Below are 26,813 nucleotides of genomic sequence, written 5' to 3' on the forward strand. Positions count from 1 at the left end.
AAATGACAACCGTTTAAACTTTTACAAAAAACACAGCGGTAAGATGCAATATAACATTTGTACAAACGCAATACTAACATAAAACAGACGAAGGAGATCAAAGAAACAGCCGCTTCTCTCTTTACGTTGCCTTAATTCAATTTGACATCCATATCTCAGAGCTTACAATAGTTGAGTGGCATTACATTATGCTAAGAAAAAATTGTAAGAGAAAAACGTGCAAAAATATTATGCTTCTTAGAAAGAGTGTCATCAATAAAGATAAAAAAGCTTGCCATATCAACATAGCATGTAAATAAACAACATATATGTTTATTTTTCAGCAACTATTATATACTCCTCACTTTAATGCGTCAATCGCGATCAAATGCAACGTAAACATGTTTGCTTTACAAAATGCACTCAAATATAGCCTTAATTATATTGACCCATTTGTCACCAGCCACGTCATCAATCCCGCACTCTCTCGATAATTATTTCGATTCGTCCACCCAAATGACCCAGATTGCATGCAGTCAGGCAGCTACGTGTTCTTTTGAGCCACCCTATTAAGGCCTTGTTTACAATTTCCAGCTCGAGTGGGATATATCGGAGAGTCATCTCCCACCCGACCGCCCCCGATGACACCATTGTCAGTGACATGCTCGCAAACTCGTTCGGATTTAACAAGTTCCCTTTGTGCCAGGCACTATTCGCCCAGGGAACAAATGAAATGCCGTAAAACTCTTTCCACGTGACGCGGAATGAATCACGCGGATATACATTTTAATTAAAGTGCTGTATATCATACAGTAACGTATCAGATTGTACAGAGCACATGTATAGTAATATACTTTGAAGTACATGTACACCGACTGCGAGTGAGAGCTATCTTCAGTAGCACAAGTTACAAATGTCAACGTTTAATGATAAGCTCTTAAATGATTCTTTTTTTATGTAAATTTATTTTATATAACTAATTATTTTGGGTCTTTAAATTTCGTTGACAAGAAATGCGCGAAACGCTAAAAAATAAATAGATATATAAAAATACAATAGCTATTATATTTATTTTTATTTTTAATTGTCATACGATGGACAAATATAACCAAACATTTAATATATAAATACATAAGTAAAGCACATACATAATTATATTTAGTGTTTCATATATCAAAGTAATAAAAACACACAACAATAAATTCCGTACGATTAAAAATATGTTGAGAATTATTAGTATTGTGTGAATTAGAATAGTAAACAATTAACTAAATACTATTTATAAGGATAGAGCGAAAAATTCGTTCTCTTGTCATTGTATTTTTGGGTATTTTTTTCAGGTAGTGGTCCCAACATCTGGAACGAGTACTAATTTTTGTGATTAAATAAACTGGAAATAAGATAAAAGTTTCTGTCTGGTATATGTTAGAAATATGCTTTAGTAAGACTTGGTTCGCATAAGCAATAATAAATAATAAAAGCATTCTTTTCTTTTGGATATCTTAAAATAAAATTCATTGAATTTGAGCATTACGTTATCTTGATTAAATCTGGACTTAGAGATTTTCATCTTGAGATCCGATTCGTATAATACAACAAAAAGTAGGATATTAATAGACCATATTGTCAATCTTATAGTAATAAATATTTAACGTTTTCATTTTGTGAAAACATCAATTTGATCAACGATTTTGTAACATTATATATTTCAGTTATTATTCTTCTCGGTCGTCTTAAGTTACAATTTAAATTCAATTTTGCTTAACAATCTAGAGCGAAACTTTGGATAAACACTGATCCATTTAAAACGCCCACGGAGTTGTTTATCTGTTTAAAAGTCCATATCGGTAAATTGAGAAATAATTCCTAAGTATTATAGAAACACATAAAACCGTGAATATCATTTCACCTTGTGTATTGTGTATGTTGGATACATTAACCAATTGAAAATGGTTCGGTCTTGAACGGTACTAAAAACTAGGCATTAAAACCAATGCTTTGTACTATTTTAATATACAAAACTTTTATTACAATAACTCGATTAAATAAAGTCTAATTGTGTGCCGTCTTCACCCTGCTTCGTTGGAAAGTTTGCCAATTTATTCATTATTTTTCAGACACAAATTTCCCAGACAGAGAAATCCGCCCAAAGACAATTTACAGAAGGCTGACTTCAGACAAAGAATATACTTAGCGTCAATTGGGAATAAGATGAAATTGAATTTCTGTACATAAAGAAAATTGGATTATACGCTTCCAATAAGCTTTTAACTTAATATATTAAATTTGATAGTGAAACGTTTCACATATGATCAAGTATATAAATATAACAAATTTGATAAATCACATAATCAAAATGTAACAGTTAAGTAACGCAAGCTATTATTAGGTGATATCTAATCAAAACATATTAAACTATGAATCAAAACTAATTATTCAACCGACGTTAAATTTATCACTGTAGTGCTAAATTTATCGCAAAGGCAACGGGATTTTAGAATATTTAATGCATGTCCATTTTATAGTGTTTACCTTTGGGACATGGGTAGGTAAACAGCGCTTCTATAATATAATATTAGCATGACGTGGTACATGCACGTCGTTAATTAAACGTGATTGGTGACGTTAGTGCAATGCAACCGATCAATTTGTATATAATATGTGAGGGATATTTGATAAGTCAAATATTGTATAAGTTTAATCAATCACGTCCCACTAGGAGACAATTTAAATGTTTTGAGGAGCAATGCGAAAATACATAATATTTGTTACATTTTTTTAGCATTTGTTAAAAAATTTTTTTTGATCTTACAACCCTAAAATTCCAAGAAAAATATGGGAACACGCAAATATCAACACAACGCGTGTTGGTATTATAGTTAATTTTATTTATTAACGCTAAGGTCATTCAAACAAAAAAAATATGAAAAGAAAATAGCAATGCGTTTTGACAAAAAGCCTAATATTAATAAGAGAATACTTAATACCATAATACCATAATTACATAATTTAAAATTGCAACAATGGTGAAACAGGCACTCTATTTGTTAAACCGCTCGTAATCACCAGAATAAAATGCATTTTGTTCGTATACAATTCCTCTATCCGACATTGTAATAAACCATTTGCATTGACGACCTTCGAAATCGCATTACATTACAATTTCACTTATTCAATGTGTGAATATATTTCGTTGCTTTAATATGCAAGCGATGAAATTGGCCAACCAACACTTGCATCTGTGATTCGAAGAGACGAATTAAGAATAAAAAAATTGCAACTTTGTCCCATAGCCATCAGGAGTGAATGATCGAATGATCACACAACCAGACCGAGACCGTGGCAGACAACCAGACCGAGACCGTGAACAAGCAACAACAAAAATACGAGAGATTTCAGAAGAACATCCGGAGGATATCACTTTACCACTAACTTCTCCATCAGCACTCAATCGCTAAGAAATATATATTGATAATATTTCTCTGTGGTAAATTGAACTAAATAACAACCAGCTATTATCAGATTTTTTGGCTACAAAGTCATTAAGCAAATGTCAATTTCTAGAGGCATATACATATTTTGTTGGTCGAAGAAACGAGTGCAACAATTGGCTGGATGGTCGCTGCATGGTTGTGATTCGTCAGCGAGCTTTGCAACCCTTGGTACTTAAGGCTGGTCTCCAATGAGGAGAGGTCAGATACGGTCGGAGACGGAGGACCATACGATCATAGACGATCGCCGCACCAGAGAGGACTTAATCATAAGATTGCCACAGCAGAGAGGAATGAACCTTCACTGTACTCTGAATACCATCCACTGGACATTATCATTCTGCCAGTTTCTCTACGAGAATAACGATACTCTCCCACCATAGTCTGTCGCAATATATGAAATATTATATAATAAATTATTACCAGTTTTCAACGGCGTCTTTCTGGCTGAGAAATCACACCCCTTAGGGTTAAAAACCTTAAACATTCATGGGTAGATCTAATTTATATGGCCGTTATCAACTGAAGAAGAGCAGCGACGACTTGCATAATCTTAAAGTCTCGCCCCTATCACATTTCTTAGACCACTAACATACGTTCCTTCACCTTTATTGTACAGAAAATTTTAAATCATTTCTGCGCGAATAGTGGTAAGGCTGGACCCCAAATCGATTATAAATTTCTTAAAAAATACTTGTTTCCAGCTACAACATTTTATCTTCTATTCAAGATCTTTAAATCAAAAAAAAAATTAAGACATTTAAAGTAAATTTTGATCCATATAAACATCCCAAATAACAATATTATTACTAACGTCACGCAATGATAAAATTGGGTCGTTTTATCGCTTTGTCAACAAATATTTTTGTTCGACTGTAATGCAAAATCAATTCTGGCCTTTGCCTTTTGTCATTACAGTCGTGAAATTTTGCCTCATTTTAATTTGTTACTGCCTGTTCGATTTTTTCAGAATTTTACGATTATAATGGCAAATTATTACAATCGTAAAATTTTGTTGATAGTTGAATATTTTTTGTGGTATACTACAACAAAAATAGATTTTTCGTTTTTATCAACGAAAAATCATTAAAACATATTCATAACCTTTTATATAAGGATATTATTTAAATAATATTATCAATTAAAAAGATATGCAAAAATATAAAAAATGCTTGTTGAAAAGTAACGCCCCCCGTTTTGTCCAGACAGGTTCAACAGTACCCATTAAACATTATTTATTTAACAAACAGTATCTGCAGCATTACTACTGTACATGTTTTGGATTTATACAGACCACAATCCGAACTTTAAAATAATACTAACTTAAACATTTAAAAATATTATTTTTGTTTATGAAAATAAAAATATGTATTAAGTGCAGTAAATTAGATGAATTTCCGTACAAAAGCTTTTAATAATTGAATCAACCAACGCCAAAGATGACGAGCGGCGAATTTATCGATTAAGACGTAGAGATATTGTATTTTACTATCTACTGGTAAGTAAGGAAATGTGATATTTTCCTATCTATTAGTATTACGCTACATTCTTTATAAATATAAAGAGATAGGAAGTCTGTTCTAAAATATTAGTATAAGTAAATTGTATCGGTTACACATATACTTATACTCTTAGGATTAAATATAATAAACACAAAACAAATAAATTCATTTACAAACAATGTTTATATTTAGGTAGTAATTTGAAATTTATTGTGTCAAGTTACTCAGCCCTATACACCAAAGGGAACAGAAGAACACGCTTGAAGTTATATGTTCTGACAGATAATTAGCAATTACATCTTCTTGTTACATGAAATACCCATCCCTACACATACAAGTTTTATTAAAAAAACTAAAATAATATGCTAATGCAACTGATCAATTTTACTAATATATTTATTATGCTAAGCCTGTAATATAAAAAAATATTATTTTATAAATATCAAGCTGACAATATTTTTCAGGAAATTTTAATAATTCAAATCAGACTGGAATCTCTGCAGAAATATTTTTGTTGAATATTGCAGTATAGTATAATATTTTCTATTGAAAAAAATAGAGCATATTTCACAAAACCGATAAATTTACATTTTCAGCAGTATATATATATTCTTACTAAAAAAATATAATTTAACAGGCGCTAATATGCAGCTCTACAATAGCTATGAAACGCAATTTGACAGTTGCGAAACGTCCATTTGCTGTTCAAACCCAAACCTAGCCTAAGGAAAGTTTTAAAACTATAATTATATAGTCAAAAATACAAACTGTACAGACTGTGGTACAGACGAATATGTACAAACAGACATCGCATCTCACATATTTGTCCACAGTTTGTCTGCATTTAATATTATATTATGTTTTAAAAATATGATAGCTATCCCTACCGATATTTTTATAGACTTCTAATATAAGAGGGCTGATCAAAGTATTTTCAAACCGAATTTTGGTCAATAGGAGAGCGCAAAAACAATTATCACTTCTCAGAAGGCAAAAATTCACGTCAAAAGCAATAAAATCGTGTCGGCGCCGTCGCAGTGGGAACGCTCGGTAACGAGCGTTCCCACTGCGACGGCGATGGCATGATTTTATTGCTTTTGACGTGGATTTTTGACTTCTGAGAAGGAATAATTGTTTTTTGCGCTCTCTTATTGAGCAAAATTCGGGTTAGTTCTGCTTTATTCGATTCTCACTCGTAATATTGATATAAAGAGTCTGTTGATAAACGCTTGATAATCGAGCGTTTTCACCACGACGGCACGATTTTATTGCTTTTGATCTGTACTGGAAGTTCACTATATCGCAACACTGAACAATAAAGAAAACATTACTAATTATTAGATAAATATTAGGAATAGATTTTCTTATTCATTTTTAAAGCCTAATTGAAATATTTCGCATAAAATATGATTTCAAAAAATATGTCGCAACGATGACTAATTTTTAAATTTATTTGTAACATATAAAGGGTTAACTTATACCTATTATTATTTGTTTAAGAAAATATATTATGATGCACGGGCTTGCTCTCGGCCCTGCCAGTTACCATATAAGTTACGACCAAGCTCGATTTTAATTAATCACTTCGAAATTCTTCCCTAAGATTAAGAAAAGCTACAGATAGCTAATCCGAGGTGATGGATCGAAATTATAATCATTAATCTTCCAGACGCGAAAGAAAATTGAAAAATTGATGGGTTCGTGTGAGATTCATATATCGACTGATAATAATAATAAATAGCTTTCACCACTGCTTCATCATATTGGTGAAAGCCTTTCTTCTAAATTCAATTGCAAATAAATAACTAATACAATATATTTTTAAAGGTTGTTGCTAGCTTCGGTCCTTAAATTGCATAACTATATTATATAATAGAGGTAAAAAAATGTATTTAAAAACCTAATAAGGCAGAAGAAAAAATTGAGCGAATAAAAATATACAAATATAAAACATGTTCCATTATTGTAATGGACAATTGCATCAGTTAGGATATGTTTTATATAAATATTTGTATTAAATATAAACTAAATATTTATTAACACAAACTTAAGAAAACGTCTTTAATATATTAACATAAGCTTTTTAAAAATATCGATTTTAAACGGCTTGAAAGTCGTAAATTATGGATACTGTGTTAGTCAGTCGTAACTTTAATATAAGATCTAAGATATGTAGTAAAAGACTTGAATAATGAATATTACTGTAAAAAACATACGAAGTCGACGTATATTTTTTACAGTAGAGGGTCAAACTTGAGATGGTATTTGACTGTGAGGGAGAGAAAATGGATGGGTTTCAAGAGCATATATAGTTGAGTTTCGTTTAGTGGTTAGGCGACAGAATTATACATTATCTGATACTTAACCTATTGACAGTAAAATTCATTATTAAAAAACCGAAGTAGATTTAAATATTAACAAAATTAAATATATTATACAATATCTATAAATATTATATAAAATCAATTAATAATTTATTAGCTACTGAAGGTACTAGAATTAGAAATAAAATAAAAAATAAGTATTGCCACTTATTTTTTATGTTATAATAATCATAAAATTAGGCAAATTAATTTATCATGTCTGCAATGAAATTTAGAACATTAGAGAATAATCATTATTACATGAAATTTATAAACTAAAACCAGCAGTTTAATTTTCATTAAAAAAACACGCTCATAACCTAATAAATTAAAAAAAACTAAAATGATAATATTAAATACGAACCAGGAGAATCATGAAAGATGTAAGCTAGCGCTTGTACACACTATATGAGCTCCAACAAAATTAATAAAATAAAAAATTATATGGTGTGAAAAAAAGTTGAATTTACTCATTAAACAAATATACATTGTCTATGTGCTACAATAATACACTTATACCTTAAAGGTAGTATCTATGTTGTTTATTTTATAAATAACACCTAATACTGCGTATAATCCTATTATAAATTTCTTAGTTCATTGGCTGTATAAACTAAAGTAGATCATACAAAATTCTGCATTAGAAAGTAGCACTAAAAAAAATATACTTTATGAACGAATCAGCATTTTACTGGAAAAATGGCAAAGAAATATTCTAGAAACACTTTTGTTTCGTCATTTGTCCATGAGGGAGAGATACTTTTAGTATATGAATTTGTTGTGAAAGCATGTGAAAATATATTTTTCTATGTAATTTATATAAAAATTGTATTGAAATATTTAGAAAAAATCTGTTCACATATCTTACTAGCGGTGCTAATCATCAACCGATGGATAGCGAGCAAACTAACGATCATAAATTACGGCCGGTAAAGAATAATAATATACTTAAAAAAACTTTTTTTTTGTGTACAACCGTCCCCCGAGTATGCCGTGCATGTTTTTAAGCAAATTTTTTTTCGCAGTTTTAACGGCAAATGTTTGAGGATGTCGAAATGTGTCACGAAACTTACATTTTAAAACAATACTTTCGGACTGTTAAATGGGAGTTTCCTGTCCCTTTTCGATACACCGCTCTTACTACCCGCTTAATCGCTAAATGGGTTTTCCGAAATAGAAGTCTAGCCGGAGAATTATGTATCTTGAAAATTGTGTGAGATATATATTTTATATGGAAAAATTTAATATTATATTGAATTTAAAATAACCGGGTACCCGGTTCTATATGTACGCCAACACATATATAACAAAATACGTACTCATGTATAAACGCCTAAAGCACGACTGACTATTAAAACTTAAATGAACATTAATTATGTATTTAAAATTTAGTGAATTTAACATATGTTGTATTACTTATAATTATAAGCAAATTAATTAAATATTCGATATATAATGGTTTAAGAGTCTTAAACTAGTTTTTAGAATTTAATTTATCAAACAAGCTTATTATATACAGACAAATATTTAAATAGCATTCTTTGAGATTTAATTGTAAGTTAATTCAGTCCTATTCCTTTGTGTAAACGTAATACTATTCTGTGACTTTATATATTCAGCTTATTTTATCTTGCAAATTTAATTGTATTTATTTTTTATCTTTATATTATTGTATCGCTAGTTAAGAGGATTCGGCTATCTAAAAAATATGTTTTTATCATTATCAAACTAGTACATAACTAACATAATAATTCATAGTACACATTCAAAATGATCCATTGCCGATTTTGGCGATGTTCCAGTGTGATGTAGCACAATTAACGTAAAAAAATTCCGCCCAGTCGTCGTCTACGGTTATCGAATATAGTTTTTGTTTGAAATACACCAAGTTACACACAGAGTTACGCAATATTACATACATACATATTCGCCTGGAGAACGGTTTACGTGGCACCCTTCAAAGACAATTTATGTAAACAATTTCCGCGCAAATATACTACACATCCCGTAAATTAACGCGAGAGTGCTCCAAAACTGAAATGACGTCACGGTTAGCCGCACGCGCGTTCGGGGTCAACAAAATTCGCAAAGATAGACCGCAAACAAGCGAGAGATAGACGACGAGTGTTGTGTGATGTATGGAAATGGATATACTCAGGTGTTAAGGAGAAGAATCGGTCGCGCGGAAACGCGACTGGCTCTAAAGATGGGATCTCTATATAGCACAAAGGAACTCGGTTTCTTTTATTCAATAAGCTAGCATTCAGACCGACGCATGGTGAGATAAGATTAATAATTTGTAGAGAAAATATGGAATAATATAAAAATGGTTATCTATCAATAGTTTATTATAAAAAATAATTTTTATATTTAAAAAATATTTTTGCTACTTGTTTAGAATAACGGCGCCAATGTTGGAAATTGCCATACTGTATTATTTTCCCGATCCCGTTTGCGCTAAAAGTTTTGGCTAAAAAAATTCCGCTAAAAATCTCGGAATTACTTTTGAGAGGAAGTGGAAATTCTCTCTTCACGTAAACATCTGCGAAAAATCCATGATGCTCGGCTTTGTTACGAGGAACACGTTCGATTTTGACATAAAAACATTATATATAGAAAAAGAGTAATAAAAAAATAAAAATATTTTTTATTAAAATATTGGTTAAAATATTAGTATTACTTATTTAAACTGAAATCATACTTTTACATGATATACAATGTTACGTTTTAATATTATTTTCAAACATTTTGCTATTTTTTGTTTTAATAATGTTTAGCTAAGTTGCAAACCTATTTTAAAACGTAGGTAATACAATATAAGTTTTATTATTATCTAGCTAAGTTTTGAACCCAATCTTAAACGATATACAAAATTTAGTTTTATCATTAAATATCTAAATTTCAAATCTAACTTTTATAATATGATACTAGAAAATGTTTTCTTCTGGAAATATTTAGCTAAGTTGTAAACCTATTTTCATATGAATTAAAAATGTTAAGTAGTTTTTTTTTATAAATTGAACCATTTTGACTATCATTGAAAATTCTAAAAATTAATGTTTAATTTCAATCATTAAATTTAAAAATGGATTTAAAAAATCAGTACAAATGAGAAATAATATTTAAAACTTAAAAAGTTGAGGGTCCGGTATTCGTACACTCGCTAGCTTCGGTATCTCATGACAGTGAGTATCACTAGCTAGTTGGTTAAAATAATTCTTATTATACTATGTTTTCTGCACTTAATGAGATGGATGCAGTTGTTTCTTTTAAACTAGAACCGCAATAACGGACTCAATATTGAAAAGTTTTATTCTGAGGTCTATTTTTATATTGAGTCTTTTTCTATACGTTAATTTAATATATAACAATACCGAAAAACCTTGTTTACATAAATTTATTGCTTTATTTTCAAGTGCATGGTAATCAGATGTAACCAAAAATTGGTGAGTTCAGTTTTGCTGAATTGTAATTTCAAATATATATCGAATGACAAATCCACGAGAATATCTCAAATATAGGTAAATGTTTAGCATTAGAAATTTACATATCAAACGGATCTCTAATTTAGTTGCTAGCAAGAGAAATAATTTCTAAGGCTGTTGGTAAACACTTATAAACAAAGTTTAACGCGTTTCGACTTTTTTTATATTCGCGCTTCTATTTTGTGTTGAACTTTAAATACATATTTTTTGCAGCTGCACATTAGAGGCATTAATTTAAATAAGTAAAAACATCAGTCAAGCAAGCAACTTTAACTAACCAAGAAAAATTGTTAAAACATCCGTTCAGTTAAATTTTCGTATCCATTAAAAATAATCATATTTTATCACGAAGCTCAAAAAGGCACAAGAGTAATTTTTCACGTGACAAACAACGTACTTTTGTGTGAAATAATATAGATATGTGCATATATACTTCCTATCTTTTCGCACTAAGTTTTAAAAAATCGGTAATTAAGTGAACGAACCATAAGGAAATTGACAACTTTATCCAATGTTTTTTTCTAAATCTGCTGACATATTTTTAGATAGTAATAATTCCTAATGCACGCAGTAATGGTTCTAAACGAATTGAGGTACGTACTTTTTATAAGAGCAATTAATCTATTTTTTTTCTGAAATTGCACGAGCTTCTTCAGTGTAATTTCTAAATTTTGACCACTCGACATTTTTTGTTAAAAAATTATTTAAACTATTAAATATAGACTCAGTTGTAGTACGCAAAGGTAGTGAATCACAAAATAACAAATCCTCAGGTCACCTGTTACTTTTTTGAAAAAATTGATCTAAGATTTAAAACTATTCTCCATTAAAAGTAATAATGATATTTTAATAATTAATTTATAGATCTTAGAAATTACAATGAAATAGAAACCTTAGAAACGGCAATAGCGTTATCGTTCAATATAAATTAAGTAGCTTTAAACTGCGTAAGAGAAATACGCTAGAATAACAAAAAGGTAACGCAACAATGAAAATAGAAATCATGCACGACACCTAGTATTGCACAATAACCACAAAATTTTAAAACTTATTTATAATCACCTATTACCACAGCTATAAAAACCAACGTTTTATGTTTATATCTTAGTTCCTTGGTTAAACAATCGCCATAATAGTCACACATAACTAATTTACCTGATTGGTGTAATTTTTTTTAGGTAAATGAACGTCAGCGATTCAATAACTAAACGTACGATTGCTACTCGACACACTAGCAAAGACTGTATAATAAAAAAATAATTGGTATCAGCTTTTCAAGTGTCTTCAGCCTACAAAATTAAAACTTTGATGCACCACTATTAAAAACCGTAAACAATAAAACCAATAACAATCTGGAAAACGATAGGCGCTAGAAAACGCATAAAAATGTCACACGTGTAATTCTTAAATTTATTGAGCGTTAGATAATGATGAGATAAATATAAATAAGTATAAGTAAAATAAAATAAGGAAAGAAAATTTTTTTCAGCCAAAATATTATAAAAAAAAAACATTTTTTATATGGCATTCATAACTTATCTTAAATATTTAATACATGATTATCATATGCGTATTCTCCCAATATCTGTAAAATAGCATAAATGTAACGATTTAAAATACCAGGGAAATTCATTATTGCATTAGTCTATTACTTTCACTAAATAAAACATTTTAATAGTAATCTTATTGTGTTTAAAATTATCTTTTTGTAGTAAAATTATAAACAAATAATTATAATTCATAGAAATGAATTACACCACTCACGATCTTAATCATCTTACTGAGAATATTTTCTTATAAAAGAAAATACAGGAATAATAATGCTATTTATAGATAAAGCATTTGACACGATATTAAACGACGGCTTATTCTATACACAATTTAAATTTAAATCTCCCAGTTATATAATACATATAATACGCTTATACCTGAAAGGTGTTTTGCTATGTTGTTTTTAGTAAATAATGAACTCAGCGGTACCGCACAAGGTTTTTAACCAATTGAAATAAATAATTATGTAGTCTGAATTATTATTGTTTAAAACAAGAGAAAATTAAAGCAATCTTTTTTTATATTTCAGAGAAAATCTTTATATTTACTTCTTAGAAGTGAAAAAGGAAACTGCATTAAATGGAGAACGAGCGGAAAGTAGCTAGGTATACATCTAGACTTCGAGCTGAGATTTACCTAACACATCGCGGAATTCAGGTCCAAAAAGTTATCTGCTATTGTGCCTCTAAAACCGATATTTCAAAAAAAAATGCATTAACAAAAACACATATTTTTTTACTAAATAAACAGATAATTAAAACATTTGCTAGAGGTGGAGTAACACGAATATTTTATTTTTTTAAACTTTGAGTCATTTAAATATAATATGTAACACATATTTTTATACTATAACAGTGAAAAACTTTGTAGTAGAATTTGAATACCATTAATTTTGGAACATTACTAAATAAATATCGAAAACTACGATAATAACATTACGAGAGACCGTATTAACCCATTAATCATTAAAATTGGTTTACCGCATAAGTAAATTGTAATTAAAATAAACATAAAATGCCTAAGCACAGCTTGCTTAATAGCAAGAATTTATATTAATTGTAATAATAAGTTAGTTATTTATTTTTTATTTTTAATACTTTATTTTCGAGTTTAAAGTCCGAAGGGATGTGACTTTGCATGTAAAATATACACCAGAAAAACTGATACAGTTTCTTTTAAAAGCATGTTAGAATTACCACATATAAATGGAAATGTAGATGTCCCGAGATCTCTCTTCATTATGTGTTAATTTTAAAACGGGTTTTATTTGTTCGAAATGATCGTTATTATGCTCTCTAAATTTATTGTGCAAGTCCTACATATCATGTTATTACTATCATTCTAATTATATATTTTAAATTTACTCATGCATATAAAATGGAGTTGTAAACCAGCTCTTGCACTTTATTTAAAAGTTTGTATTTTTCTGTATTATAAATTTTGTAATACAAATTTATAAGAAAAAAAAATAGAAAAAAGCAGCAAATATAATAATTTTTTGAATGAGTTTAAAATAAACTAAAAATTAAATAAGGCAATTGCGTCTATGTGGGTCACTAAGGTTAATCGTTAAACTATTTACCTGGGTTTTTAGTACTCTCCAGATGATATAATGAATTCGAACGGTTCATATTTAAATTTTATCTCGAAAAATTCACCCGTTCACTGTGCAAACCAGTACGGTTCCACAACAATGCGAGAGACGTTTCGAACAACTTGATATGAAATGGTGCACTTGTATAGCAAATGCAGCGGGATTGGGTGTCGAGTGAGATATGGGAAATATATTCTATTCTCCTCCATGTTCTTCCCCATGTATATGATAATACGTATATGTATATTCGAGTATATTTAGAGCTCTCCAAACATCGACATATTGGAATACGAGACTTGTTTTTTCCTCAAGACCATTTTTGAATAAACGACCAACATTGAGCTACTCGTTAGAGATCGTTATTCCCACACCAGAGCGAGGAAATGCGGATGAATTGGCAGAAATTTGACGGTTAAGTAAATGTTCGCTTAGGGAGAAAAATGGAATTGGAGATTAGATGATTTATTGTTTGTGTTTCGACCTCATTATAAGGCCCTGACCTTAACTGTAAAAAATCGATCTTTGCTAGAACTAGTATAACCAACGACAGTTAAACTAGGATTAGGATTTCATACAACTAAATCTAATGTAATATATGATTAAAATATAAACTCATACTTTTATAATTTACACTGTTCTTATAAAACCAATATAATTTAACTAGCAAAAGTTATATCAACTGACTAATAATAAAATGTTTATTACAGCAGTATATACTACATATATACGTATTTTGTGAGGATATTAAAAATATATTTGCAAATCAATTTTACTACCATATTTTAAAGGTTTATTAATAATAAAAAAATAATTTAATAAACCTAAAAAAATAACTCTCAATATAAGGGAATTAATAAAGTAAAATACATCTCAAGCAACAGAAAAAATCTGACGTTTATCTTTTTATTATCAATATATATAACGTCTTTAATTAAATAATATTTTATTAAACTAAAATATTCTGTGAAAATCGTGTAACTAAAAATCACATTTAATTTAAAAAATGTATTATTTATGTATTTTATTTGTCATGTAAAGTTTTTTTTTGCTTTATGCAGTAAAATTAGATATTTATTTTATAAATTTCAAGCAATATCAATTTTTTATTTGTGTGCATTTTAAAGCATGATTTTTACATTTAATACTAATGATGTTGCATTTTTTTTATTATGTTCTTTATCTTATAAAGAGACATACAGACGAATTCATAAAGAAAAGTTTGATTGTATTAGAAATCTAATTATTGGTAGCAAAACTAAATACAATCTGTGATTGGTTTTTCTCGGTATAATTTTAAATTATCTTTAAGATATTTATCCATGAGATAAAGAAAAACTAGAAAAGTCTTATATATGCGAATCAATTGAAATTAACATTATAAAATAATTTCAATAACTTTGACATTATAGAAATTATATATTAAAATTGAATAAAAATATTTTTAAATATAAAACTAAAACATAAGTATAACAATGCGTTTAATACTTACAATATGTAAAAGAAAAATGCAGATGATTCGCAGCTTACCTGAAAAAAAAAATAGTTTTTAATATTTTGTTGAAGTTCAAGACAAGAAAAAGCTTTACAACACTGTAATATAATGTTTTAGCCCTAAATACGACAAACCGGACTCGAAAATTACACGCCGAATTAAATTGTATTAATGAAATAATTTGTTATTACAAAACGTTTTTATATCTTGAATGAGAAGAAGATTCAAGTTTGCCGATAGGCAAATTTTATGACGTAAGTTTGTGGAGACCCCCATACATTTTTACAATATGCCAATTCCTACGCAAAGCGTTTTTTTTTTTTTTATTCTTGCATAACCAAAGCAAAGTTAAGGACAATTAATGTATTTGATAAAATCGTAACAATTCTATTAAAAGCTTTCAAGAAGCATGCATATTTTCAAAAATCTGGCAAGATGAGTACCATTTCTTTTGCAGCGGTATAAAAAAAATCAGCGGTTGTAAAACTTTAAAAAATATTATAACATATTTATTTTTTTAACAAAAAAAGGCTTCAAGAGAATTCTCGAGAAATAAACATTAGATTAGACTTTTGTTTAAATGTCATTATCACATTTGGTCACCTGTTATAGCGCATTAAAACAATATTAAGTCTAATTACTTTATTACATTAGCTTAGAAATGTTGTCATAAAATTATATCTACTACTCGTTTCATGTTTAAAATGGAAGTCAAAATGTTTTGTATGAATCGTACAAGATATCTTAAATATTGCTCATTGTGATTTATTGATTATTAAGCAGTGCCCATTTTTTTCTTATTTTCATTGATGGTTCTTGTGTTCAGCCGCCTATCTCTAATGTCATCTTCGACGTATTCATAGCTCTCTTAGAAACGTTTGTACTATTTATAAACCCTTTGCTTGGACATCAAATTCATGCCAAAGCTTTCTATAACATTTGCACAAGTTGATGCCTAGTCTTTTCAAATCATTACCATCATATACAATTGCTATTTGCATTATAGACAATGATATCAAAAAAATAAGCTCAGCCTGAAAGCAATATTTTATCACACTTTTTATTTCTAAATTAGCTTTCAAAATATGATGTTGATGACGTACGGCTACTAGATACACAATATTACTTGGAACACCTTAAATATTAATGGATATTAAATTATAAATATCTAGCTTAACCATACATATATGAATTTCATTTAATAAATTCTATTTTCAATACTCTTTCCATTGAAACCGTAATGCGATGCGTGTACGAGACTCATTAAGGTGGGCTATCGAGTTTGAAATTAAGGCACACACTCGCAGGAATGGACTCGGTGGGATTGCGTTATATGTGTTATTATTATTCGGGAAGGAGAGTCTGGTGCCTACTTGTGCTCGTAGAGGATTGACGGAGGATTGGGGCGGTTTTCGGGGGTTGGGGCTTGGGGATAAAGAAGTAAAGGGAACCGTCTGCGAGCAAAGTGGGAGAGACAGAGTGGCGGGTCGATACGTCCTTGGAGTTAACTATAAAAACTTGCTTCTCGCGAATCAAACATAAGCCTTCTTATAAATATTTGAATGAAATTTACATCTTTTTCTGTTCAACGAAATACGTGACCCGAAGCAGGAGGCTCTGCTTTCTCGTACGCGACGTGAGCTCTTATATTTTAAGAGAACGTATTGATTTTTTCGCAGGGTAAAAATATTATATACTTGCATAAAAACGAATTGTTTGGCGTTAAATTTAGTATGTATGTATAAAGATGATCCTTAAATATTGAAAATATAACATCAAATTGGGATATTTATAGGGATGGTGGCAAGGCGATCAGACAGGGGACATCAACACCCGATATTATGTATACATATATCATATAACAGCTGTTTCCTAAGTTGTGGGTCGAGACACGTCGTTTAAAAACTGACATAAACTAGCTATATGGCATAATGTTGATAATTAAATATATTTTTAATTAAATACAACAATAAAAGAGTACGATTCAAGTTTCATTATTTTATTTAAAAATCATCTAAATTTTTACTTCCTAGCAATATTTAAAAATATATGAAGCAACATATTTTTTTACTTTTAATTTTTTTTTTATTATATTTAATTAATATAAAATATGCCATTAGCATATTATTTATATTAACTATAGACATACAAATAAATTTTTCAACATGTAAGATAAGTAATATCATTAAAATGATGCAATAATATACTATTAAAATTTGTCACTATACATATTTATTTATTATATAATCAGCATTAATATCTAAAATATATTTGTAAATACTACTGTCTGTGTCTAAGTATCGTGGTGTTTATTTTTATATAAAATCAAAGTTATTAGGTTATGAATATTTATTATTATTATGCAAATATTTTTTATAACTCACATAAAGTTTTGCCTATTATTGTATATGTATCAGCTATATTAGCTTAGTCTGCCTAGTGTAAGTTTCCGTCTGTTCTTTCATAAAATATTTTTGTTGCATGACTATTAAAGATTCGGCAACCTTGCACTTGTCATTTCACATTAAACATGATTGTCAATGCGAAATGACAAGGGTGTGTAATTAATCCGTCTAAATGTATTATTGTCACACATGGAATGCACTTTTCGGCATAATAAAGGACTCAGAGGGTCGTAAAGACTAATATGATTTTTGTTTATTGCTCTTTTAACGCGTAATACAATATTTTTTCTAACATTTAATATAATTACATATGTAGTTAATGCAACGTTTTTCATTGTTTTTATTCTAATCAATTTTTAATATAAATGATTAACCACGTCACAGATACATTAAATATGTTTTCACAATAAATCAAGACAATTAATTCAAAGTAATATTATTTTGTTTTCTTAATTGTAAATTGTTATTAAAATACAAATCAGATATGCGAAATTAAAAAGCAGAAAAAGATAGCAGCTCTGTAGTTTTTTGGGTGTAAGACTCATTGAAAAAAGCTTACATATATATAAAACAGTATAGTGAAACATGTCGGTCATTCCAGCAAGTGCATTAATGGACCAAAAAATCAGACAGAGAGTGAATATATGCTGTAATGGATTATCACAACACAAGTGATGGCTTCTTAGAAAAAGTTTTACAGATAATAAAAGCTAAGTTTACTACTGCTACAAACTAAGAGATAATACAAAAAATGGCGCTATTCGAAATTTATACGAAAAACACACAAGTTGCGTTTATATCTAGTTTTAAATCTAGTAATATAATAGTTTTTTTATTTAGTGCATTACATTAGAAGTCATCACATAAAATTCATAATAAAACCCATGACCGCTGATTATTTACCATTATGTTTATTTTTCTTGGCGTCTAAAGGTTTATCATAGACTTTGCTATTTTGCATTATTATTATATATTTTTTCATAACAACAATTACAATGTATCGACTGAGACACAATAATAAAATTTTCATCATTTTATCAAATATATAGCTATTTAGATAATAGAACTTTCATGAAATATTATTTACGGCACACTAATTTCAATGCAAACATTATTTTTGCAAATGTAAACATCTTGGGTGATAACGAAGTGAGGGGGCAAATAAACATAAATGACATAGAAAGAGTCGCTTTTTAGTTTAGTAGCACAGCTGCTTTAGTTGAGACGTGAATTTAACTCTACAAAATGCCAGAAGAAAAAGCAGAAGAGTTAAAAAATACGGTGGACGATCAACTAACCGCTTTCGACAAGAAATACTCTTATTTAATATGCGTTTCTCTAACAATATCATTTGTGAGCATTCAGTGTATAGAATAGTTTAATATACTTATGAACTATTTGTAATAGTGCTGTGATTTTAAGATATCAATGTATTGCCATATCAGTTCCAATGGCATAATATTTAGACAATTCATTGACAGTCATGAAAATGGAGTTGAAAATTTTACTGTTGTCTTGGGATGCATGATGGTGCTTATGCAAGTTTCAGGTATTTTTCTAAAATAATTAATTAAAATTTAAATGTATATACCATGATTTTAATTTAATAATTTCGCAAATTTATACGTACAAGATAATTAAAATGAGTTTGAGAATTAATTCTGTTCAAGTTGGTTAAAAATTTTCGGTTTTTGACTCTGGATATTTAAAGTTTAATATTACTAGCCTAATGGTTTAAATTTATGAGGTCTTAATAATAATTTTCGTTAAAATGCGTACATTTTAAATTTACAAGATACGTAAATCAAAGTTTGCACAAAGTTTAATTTTCACAGTGTAAATATATACGACTTCTCTTATTATTTGGTTTCAAACTTATTTCGGTTGGAATGCGTTTCTCAGATACTGAATTATGTTTGCTTATGTAAATACAACTGCTATTGCAAATATTAATAAGTCAGGGATTGGCAAACTAGTGTAAAACGCTTTGGAGTAAGTCGCGAATAAAATAATATTTTAATAATGTATATATTTTTTGCTAGTAGGTGTTATTATAATAATTTAAAAGATCCATGTATAGTATAGAAAAAGTCTCCTTAGAAACGTATGATTGCCCATTGTCATGTTGAAACATAATGCCCTTTCTATTAGTCCCTTTTTGTTAAATTGTGAGCAGTACTTAGTGGAATTCATTTGAAACCCTTTCACTACCAGACACACAACATGAACTTTTTGCAACTTTTTAGAGTCAAGCATTTTGGCAGCAGTAGTGTATAAATATATTCTTCAACCACTTTAATATTTTAAAAATATATATTATGTATTGTGTTATGTTTATTATTATCATATGTATTTTTTCAATATTTTTCAGGTGTTTTAGCCAGTATCTTCTTAAAATACTTTGCCCTGCGAGACATATCAATATGCTGCTCTGTAATATATGTGTTTGCCTGGTTTTCTTTATACTTCACCGACTCAATGATCCACATATTTTTCGCATATGGCATATTAATTCCATTAACCACCGGAGTTCTGACTACCTTGTGCTTCTCCATATTCAACACGTACTTCACAGATAATCGCAATTTCGTAATGAGCTGCTGTCAAATTTTCGTCGGATGCGCTACAACGGCCTTCCCCCTTTTGGCTCAATATTTGATAGCCGAATACGGATTCAAATATTTCATATTGACGTTTTCCGGACTTTCGTCGCTCACTGTGCTAGCGACGTTTTGTATGCATCCTGTGGGGTGGAGGGTGAAAAAGCCAACCACCTACGAGGCAGTCGATCAAAGTAAGTTTGTACTTTTATTAGCTATGGCGTTTTTGTAATTAAATAATGAAATTTTAGAATATAATAAGTCAAATCGTCCAAAAATTTGCTTGGATTTTTTGCTATTTTTCGTTATTGTAGTGATGTATATAATCTATGCTGTCATTTTTTATTTGTTGTTATATTCAATTTTATATTTTAATGACTACTTGAAACACAGATTAACGAGTCTTCTGCATAGCAAAATAGAATAATATAGTGGCTATAAAATTTGACAATGAATCTTACGTTTTATTACATCAGGTTATATGGTCTTTTGAAAAATAGTTTTTCAAGTTATTAGTTATATTTTAGAGAGTTTTATGTTAACAACCCTAGTTTTCAAATAAAGGCTTTTTCAAACGTGGGCAGTTGTGTGTGTCGCCACAGATTGATGCAACATAACAACATTTTAGACATAAAAAACATCCACAAACTTTTCTCACAGTCAAATATCAAACAAATCATATAGAAACTTTAAAAAATGAATATATATAATATATATAGTATAGCCAATAAGTATTTAGGTTCTTAACCGTTTGAATGCCGTAAGAACACCGGTGTCCGCTTACGAACGACGACATGAATGCCGCTAAGACGCGGGTGTCTGTTTCTAGTTTTGTATTTTTTTTTGTAAAAATAGCAAATATTTTTTTTAATACTTTTTGTGTATTTTCACAATTTTTTTAAAAATATATTCATAAAATCACCACTTTTTTTATCAAATATATTATTTTAAAATATATTTGCTAAAAAAATGATTGATATTCCCTGGCAAACACCACCTAATTTCGCTTGGCAATAATGGGATAACTTAATATATATGACACGAACTGTTAAGAATACTAATTATTTGTTAGTTATTGATTCTCAAAATTTAGCGCATAAACTTTTGCTTTACTCTTTAATTTGTTGATTTTGATTGTGAGAATTAATCTGTAGTTTATTTATATACATTTTTTTTAATAAGCCGCTTTAAAAATTTCTTGATTAGACATTTCCTGCTTTTTGTACTAAATTTTTTTATAACCTAATGCTATTATATATTTAAGTTTAACCTTGCATTATGAAACGTTAATAAATTAATGATAAAAAATAAATGACCACAGTATATTTTATAATAAAATTAAAAATAACCTTAAACTCGTGTGTTGCAAAATATTATCTTTGATATAAATCATTCAAACGTCAAGTATCATAAATTTGTACATATTTAACAAAAATGGTAGCTTTGCTGTTTATCTTAAGCAAACACTTGTTTTAAGCTTTGTCATTTAAATATATAAGTAATAAATTAACAGTAATAAGATTAAAGTATCTATTTAAATATGTTTAAAAAATATTGGAAAACTAAAACATTTTCAAAACGCGCTGGTTCTGACGCAATATGTGTAGACATACGACTGCGTTTATAGTATGATTTCATTATATACAATCAGTATGAAATCGCATCTGTACATACAATACTTCATTATTGCGAATGTCAAAATATAGGCTATTTGTTATTTAATTAATATTATAATAGTAACTTTGTAAAATTTCAGGTGATAAAAAAATCAGTGCGAATGAATACAAATTAATCGAAGTAACAAATAAACTTGAAAAAGAAAAAGATATAATACAACTGAAAGCAAATAATATAAGGTATGTTATTATACAATATTCATACTTAAAGAGTTTCTGTTTTAATATTGTTTCTAGATTTACAACAAGAATAATAAACTATTTCGATCTAACGCTATTCAAAGACATCTACTTTATAAATTTAATAGTCTTTGAAGCAATGGTAGTAAGTTGTGACTCAACTTTTATCACAGTATTTACACAAAGATTTAAAACTATAGGGTTTGATTTGGTAATGAAATATTTATTATATAGATGATTAATAAATATTAATTCATGAAAATTATTTTAGGTACAGACAGCACGTTGTACTGCTATCTTCAACGGCAGTGATTTATTTGCTAGGTTGTTCTTAGCAGTTATCACAAAACGTTGGAAATTATGCGCTAGAGATTTATTTCTTTGTGGAATTATGGCAGAGGGAATTTTATGGGCTAGTTAGTATTATTTAAATTTGGATTTTCATTTGTGTTATTATAAGTGTATTTGATTTAGTTTACGCATATTCAACGAGCTATTGGAACACCGTTATCCTATCGAGTTTGATGGGATTTTTTAGGCCGTTCCTTCATTTAATGATGCCTTTAGTATGTGCTGAATATGATGAGGAAAAGTTCACTGTCATATATGGTTTAATGAACGTATTTGCATCAGCGTTTAATATAATGGCAGTATCATTCATTAGTAAGTATTTATATAAGCTAATTATTTTTTTTATTAACCAAGTCCTATATTAAGCGAATATGTTGAATAACAAGATTAACTCGTTGAAGAGTTAACGTACAGTTTCCAGTTACTAATTTTCTCTTCTTGAGTCTAGGCAAAATTCTACGATATTCAATTAACAACGTATTGTTTGCCACGACTTTCAGACTCATTACTTGTCAAGTTAAATTTAAAGTTTATATGTATGTGAGTTTAACTCATTAAATGTATCTGTTTCTTAATTAAATTTCGATAAAACAATCTAGTAATAGATATTAAATATTGTGATAGAGGTAATCATAATAAATTTCAGATACAATTAAAATATATTTTGTGATAATTATAAAACACATTTTTTTATTTAATTAAATTATCTATAAAATCATTTATATATATAGTCATACATTTACTTTAATTTTAATATAGCTTTAGAAAATTAGTCATTAACCTCTTATCTATTGTAAATAGCTGATTATGTATTCTCCTTAAAATGTAATATTGGTTCCTATTTCTTAAATATAAATTAAATGACTCTCTAGTATATTTTATATAAATAACCTTGTTGAATCATTGTGACAAAATAATGCTATATCACAACACATAAACCTACATTATAACTACATATGTAGGAAAAAAATCCATATATCAACGCAAAATTCAGATACATACAGTAAAATATCGTTCTTAAACTAATTTATTTTAATTTAAAATATCTTACAATTGTTAAAAACATTTTTTTTTTGACAAACTAGGCAATTTTTAATTTAAAGTCAATGTAGATAAAAACATTTGTTTTTGCTGTCAGAACTCATAACATAATGCTTACGATCTTGAGCTGTTGTAGTGCTTTACAAAGCTTCCAAGTCGAATTAGAGACCAAGTTGAACTCTTGTGAATGTGGGTGACTGATTTAGCTGGTCCAATCGGACGTTTGAATGAAAGCAGCTGATTTTATTGGTCTTTTAAAGAAATTCTTAGTAGCTCTGTAAATTTGGGTAAACTTTTGTTTTTACAGCTGATCGTTATTTAAGTTTAGTTATGACAATAGAAAATAAATATTATAGTTGTGTTCTTACTTATATATCCCATCAGGCGCGTATGGTGCGATACATTCCCTTTCGCTTGCTCGCGTGTTAAGTGACGAGTGAGTGAGAGATAAGGGTGCGCGGAACGCATGTAACGCACGCCCTCATCTCTCACTCACTCTCTTCACTTAACATGCGAGCGAGCGAAAGGGAATGTATCTCACCGTACGCGCATTTATACCATTTAGAATAAAGGGGAATCTAAGTTTAATCTATTCTTTAGTCCTATAAGCAATGTTGATGCTTAGTGGGTGAAACATACTCTTTGTTATTGACCAATAAATATATTAGACTTGTTGGTTTATATAACGGATTTCAGAGGATTACATGACAACGTCATTATTTAATGATATGTTTTAGTATTAGAACCTATTAGGGTAACACAGTCTCGAACGAATCAGCCAGGTACAAGTTTGACTGAAGCTCCTGAATGACTTGTTCTTGAGATTAAAAGAAATGTTCAAGTTTCTCTATTCTCAGACCAATATCAGACCCATATACTTGGGGCGGAACCAGACTAATACAGATTATATCAGACTATTTGACTTAGATAATGGCAAAACTATAGAGTTGAATCAGTATGGCTTCCCTTGTTCATAAATACTAATGATCCATGTACGCAATTAGAAAACGCATTATTTGTTATTTGTTATTCGCACATTGTCATCAAAAAAAGTTTCTTAAATACGAATCTATTAATATCATAACCCTCTTAACAAGTCTTTTACAATCAAATTCAACGCCACGACTATGGTAGTTCCGACACATCTTAATGAATAAACCTTTCGGTGCATTATCAAGAAATGAACTAAGATTATTTTATTGACTTAAAACGCCTTTTTATACTTTTTTACGACTATGTCGTGCAATAACAAAATTGCAATTTACGATTGCTTCGTAAAACACACAATGCGTACCGTCGCTCGTTGTCGTCGGACGACCGAAAGTATTATTTAATTGCAATTTAATAATATATACTTTTTGTAGTGATTTTTGTATTTAAAAAACTTGGCTTGCAATGAATTTATTATGAACTCATGTTATATCATAATTAATCATAAAAATATAAAACTTCATTTTTATGACATTTTATTTAACTTTCGAATTATTTTATATTTGTTGCAACAGTAATGTATAAAATAAAATTTTTAAAATCACATTTTTGTATTTAGATGGATACAAAGAATACGATCCAAAGTATAAAATGAAGGCGTAATAAGATTTATCATTACTAGGAATTAACATGTTTAGTTAATTTTTATCATCGATTTGACTAATTAATAGTAATATATATATATATTAAAAAATACATGACTAAGTTATTAAAATATAATAAAAACAGTTCCTAAGAATTTTTAAACGCGAATTTAATATGCATTTCATCAGTTATGATATCTTTTTAGGAACTCTACAAGTCATATATAACGGGTTTGATGAAATATTGTACACAATTTCTTCATTGATGCTATTAACAGCAATTTCATGGATAATCGAACTTTGGTTCAAAGGAAAGAAGAGCTTTAAATAGTATAATAATATTAATGGAAAGATGATGTAATTATAAAAACAAATAAAATCCTAAGAAAAACTGACGCTATCTCTTTTATTATGAATTCATCCGGATATTATCAAATTATGTAGTCAAATATTTTGATAGTCGATCAATATAAATAGTTTGTAACGACATGAATTATTTCATTGTTCGACAACATCTAGAAGATGACATTCTATATAGAATCTGTGACCATGTTGAACATTTTCCTCCTACCGACTTTTGGATATGGGCAACTTCTTTAATTAGTATCAGATTTTTATAAACGTTATTATAAAAATGGATAGAAGTGAAGAGAGTCGTTGTACACCTCTAAGTTATAAAGTATATCAATTCATGCCCAAAGAAAATGGATTTGGTTTCATTGTGTTTCTGGCCGTCATCATTATACAAGTGAGTATTGAATATAAAACTTTATATTTCCATATATGTTTTGAGATCTAATTAAATTTATAATGTAGACAATATGCTATGCTCCAATGAATTCTTATGGAATGATCTTTAATTCATACTTGGAAATGTCAAGCAGTAAAAACGGTATTGGAATTATCACCATAGAATCTGCAGTACAGTCCATAGTTTTTTCAATCTCTGGTATGCTTATCTATGATTTTATTTAAATAATATTTAGATTTATTGAGTTAAAATTGAATGTATTTTTAGGTGTGATCGTTAATGTGGCTCTCAAAAAGTTTACAATGAGGCAAGTGGGTATTTTAGGGGCTATTCTTACAACCATAGGATGGATGTTTATGTCATTCTTGACCGAATTGGAATACTTGATCTTAACAATGGGCCTAATTCAAAGTTTCGGAGTCGGTCTTCTAACGTCTTTGTCCTTCACATGCTTCAATTACTATTTCATAGAAAAACGCTTTGTACTAATGTGCGTGTGCAACATGGTCAAAAGTTTGGGAATGGTATTTTTTCCGTTTCTTTACGAGTACTCCCTAGACAAATATGGATGGAAAGGAACTTACTTGATCATATCTGCTATTGCGTCCCATTCAATTTTTGCAGTTTTATGTATGCAGCCAGTGGAATGGCAAATTAAGGAACTGCCTGGTGATGGAGAAGGTGAGATTTTTTTGAAACTTTTTAGAATATATTTTATAAAAATTCTGTTTGATATATTTAAGAAAATGGTGGATTAGAATATCAAGAAAGGTCTATA

At 28.9% G+C, this 26,813-nt stretch overlaps 2 protein-coding genes across 10 annotated transcripts in view; one reads left to right on the plus strand and one right to left on the minus strand.

The window, feature by feature from the left end:
- kcc (solute carrier family 12 member kcc) overlaps window positions 1-26,813 on the minus strand; it is a 392,353-nt gene that overhangs the window by 226,303 nt on the left and 139,237 nt on the right. The gene's annotated exons all lie outside the window — the stretch shown is intronic.
- LOC148237428 (uncharacterized) lies at window positions 19,058-25,679 on the plus strand. Of its 2 annotated transcripts, none has more exons than XM_088205767.1 (8): window positions 19,058-19,215; window positions 19,285-19,411; window positions 20,234-20,656; window positions 22,219-22,318; window positions 22,376-22,529; window positions 22,590-22,734; window positions 22,793-22,981; window positions 25,491-25,679. In XM_088205767.1, exons 1-8 carry the CDS (start codon window positions 19,108-19,110, stop codon window positions 25,613-25,615), a joined length of 1,371 nt encoding a protein of 456 aa, XP_088061893.1. In that variant the 5' UTR covers window positions 19,058-19,107; the 3' UTR covers window positions 25,616-25,679. The 2 variants fall into 2 exon arrangements, 1 of the variants encoding a protein (XP_088061893.1); XR_015812687.1 differs by having other exon boundaries at window positions 19,075-19,215; window positions 22,779-22,981.

Source organism: Plectrocnemia conspersa, unplaced genomic scaffold (genome assembly GCF_051122295.1).
Source record: "Plectrocnemia conspersa isolate PC_06_02 unplaced genomic scaffold, ASM5112229v1 ptg000002l, whole genome shotgun sequence".
NCBI classification, from domain to species: Eukaryota; Metazoa; Arthropoda; class Insecta; order Trichoptera; family Polycentropodidae; genus Plectrocnemia; species Plectrocnemia conspersa.

Excerpts from the sequence above, each read along its gene's own strand:
- LOC148237428 (XM_088205767.1), top strand. The coding sequence starts at position 19,108 with ATGCCAGAAGAAAAAGCAGAAGAGTTAAAAAATACGGTGGACGATCAA. Across the intron at positions 19,216-19,284 it reads TTTCTCTAACAATATCATTT|ATATCAATGTATTGCCATAT; the intron begins GTGAGCATTCAG and ends TGTGATTTTAAG. Across the intron at positions 22,982-25,490 it reads AATGGCAGTATCATTCATTA|GAACTCTACAAGTCATATAT; the intron begins GTAAGTATTTAT and ends ATATCTTTTTAG.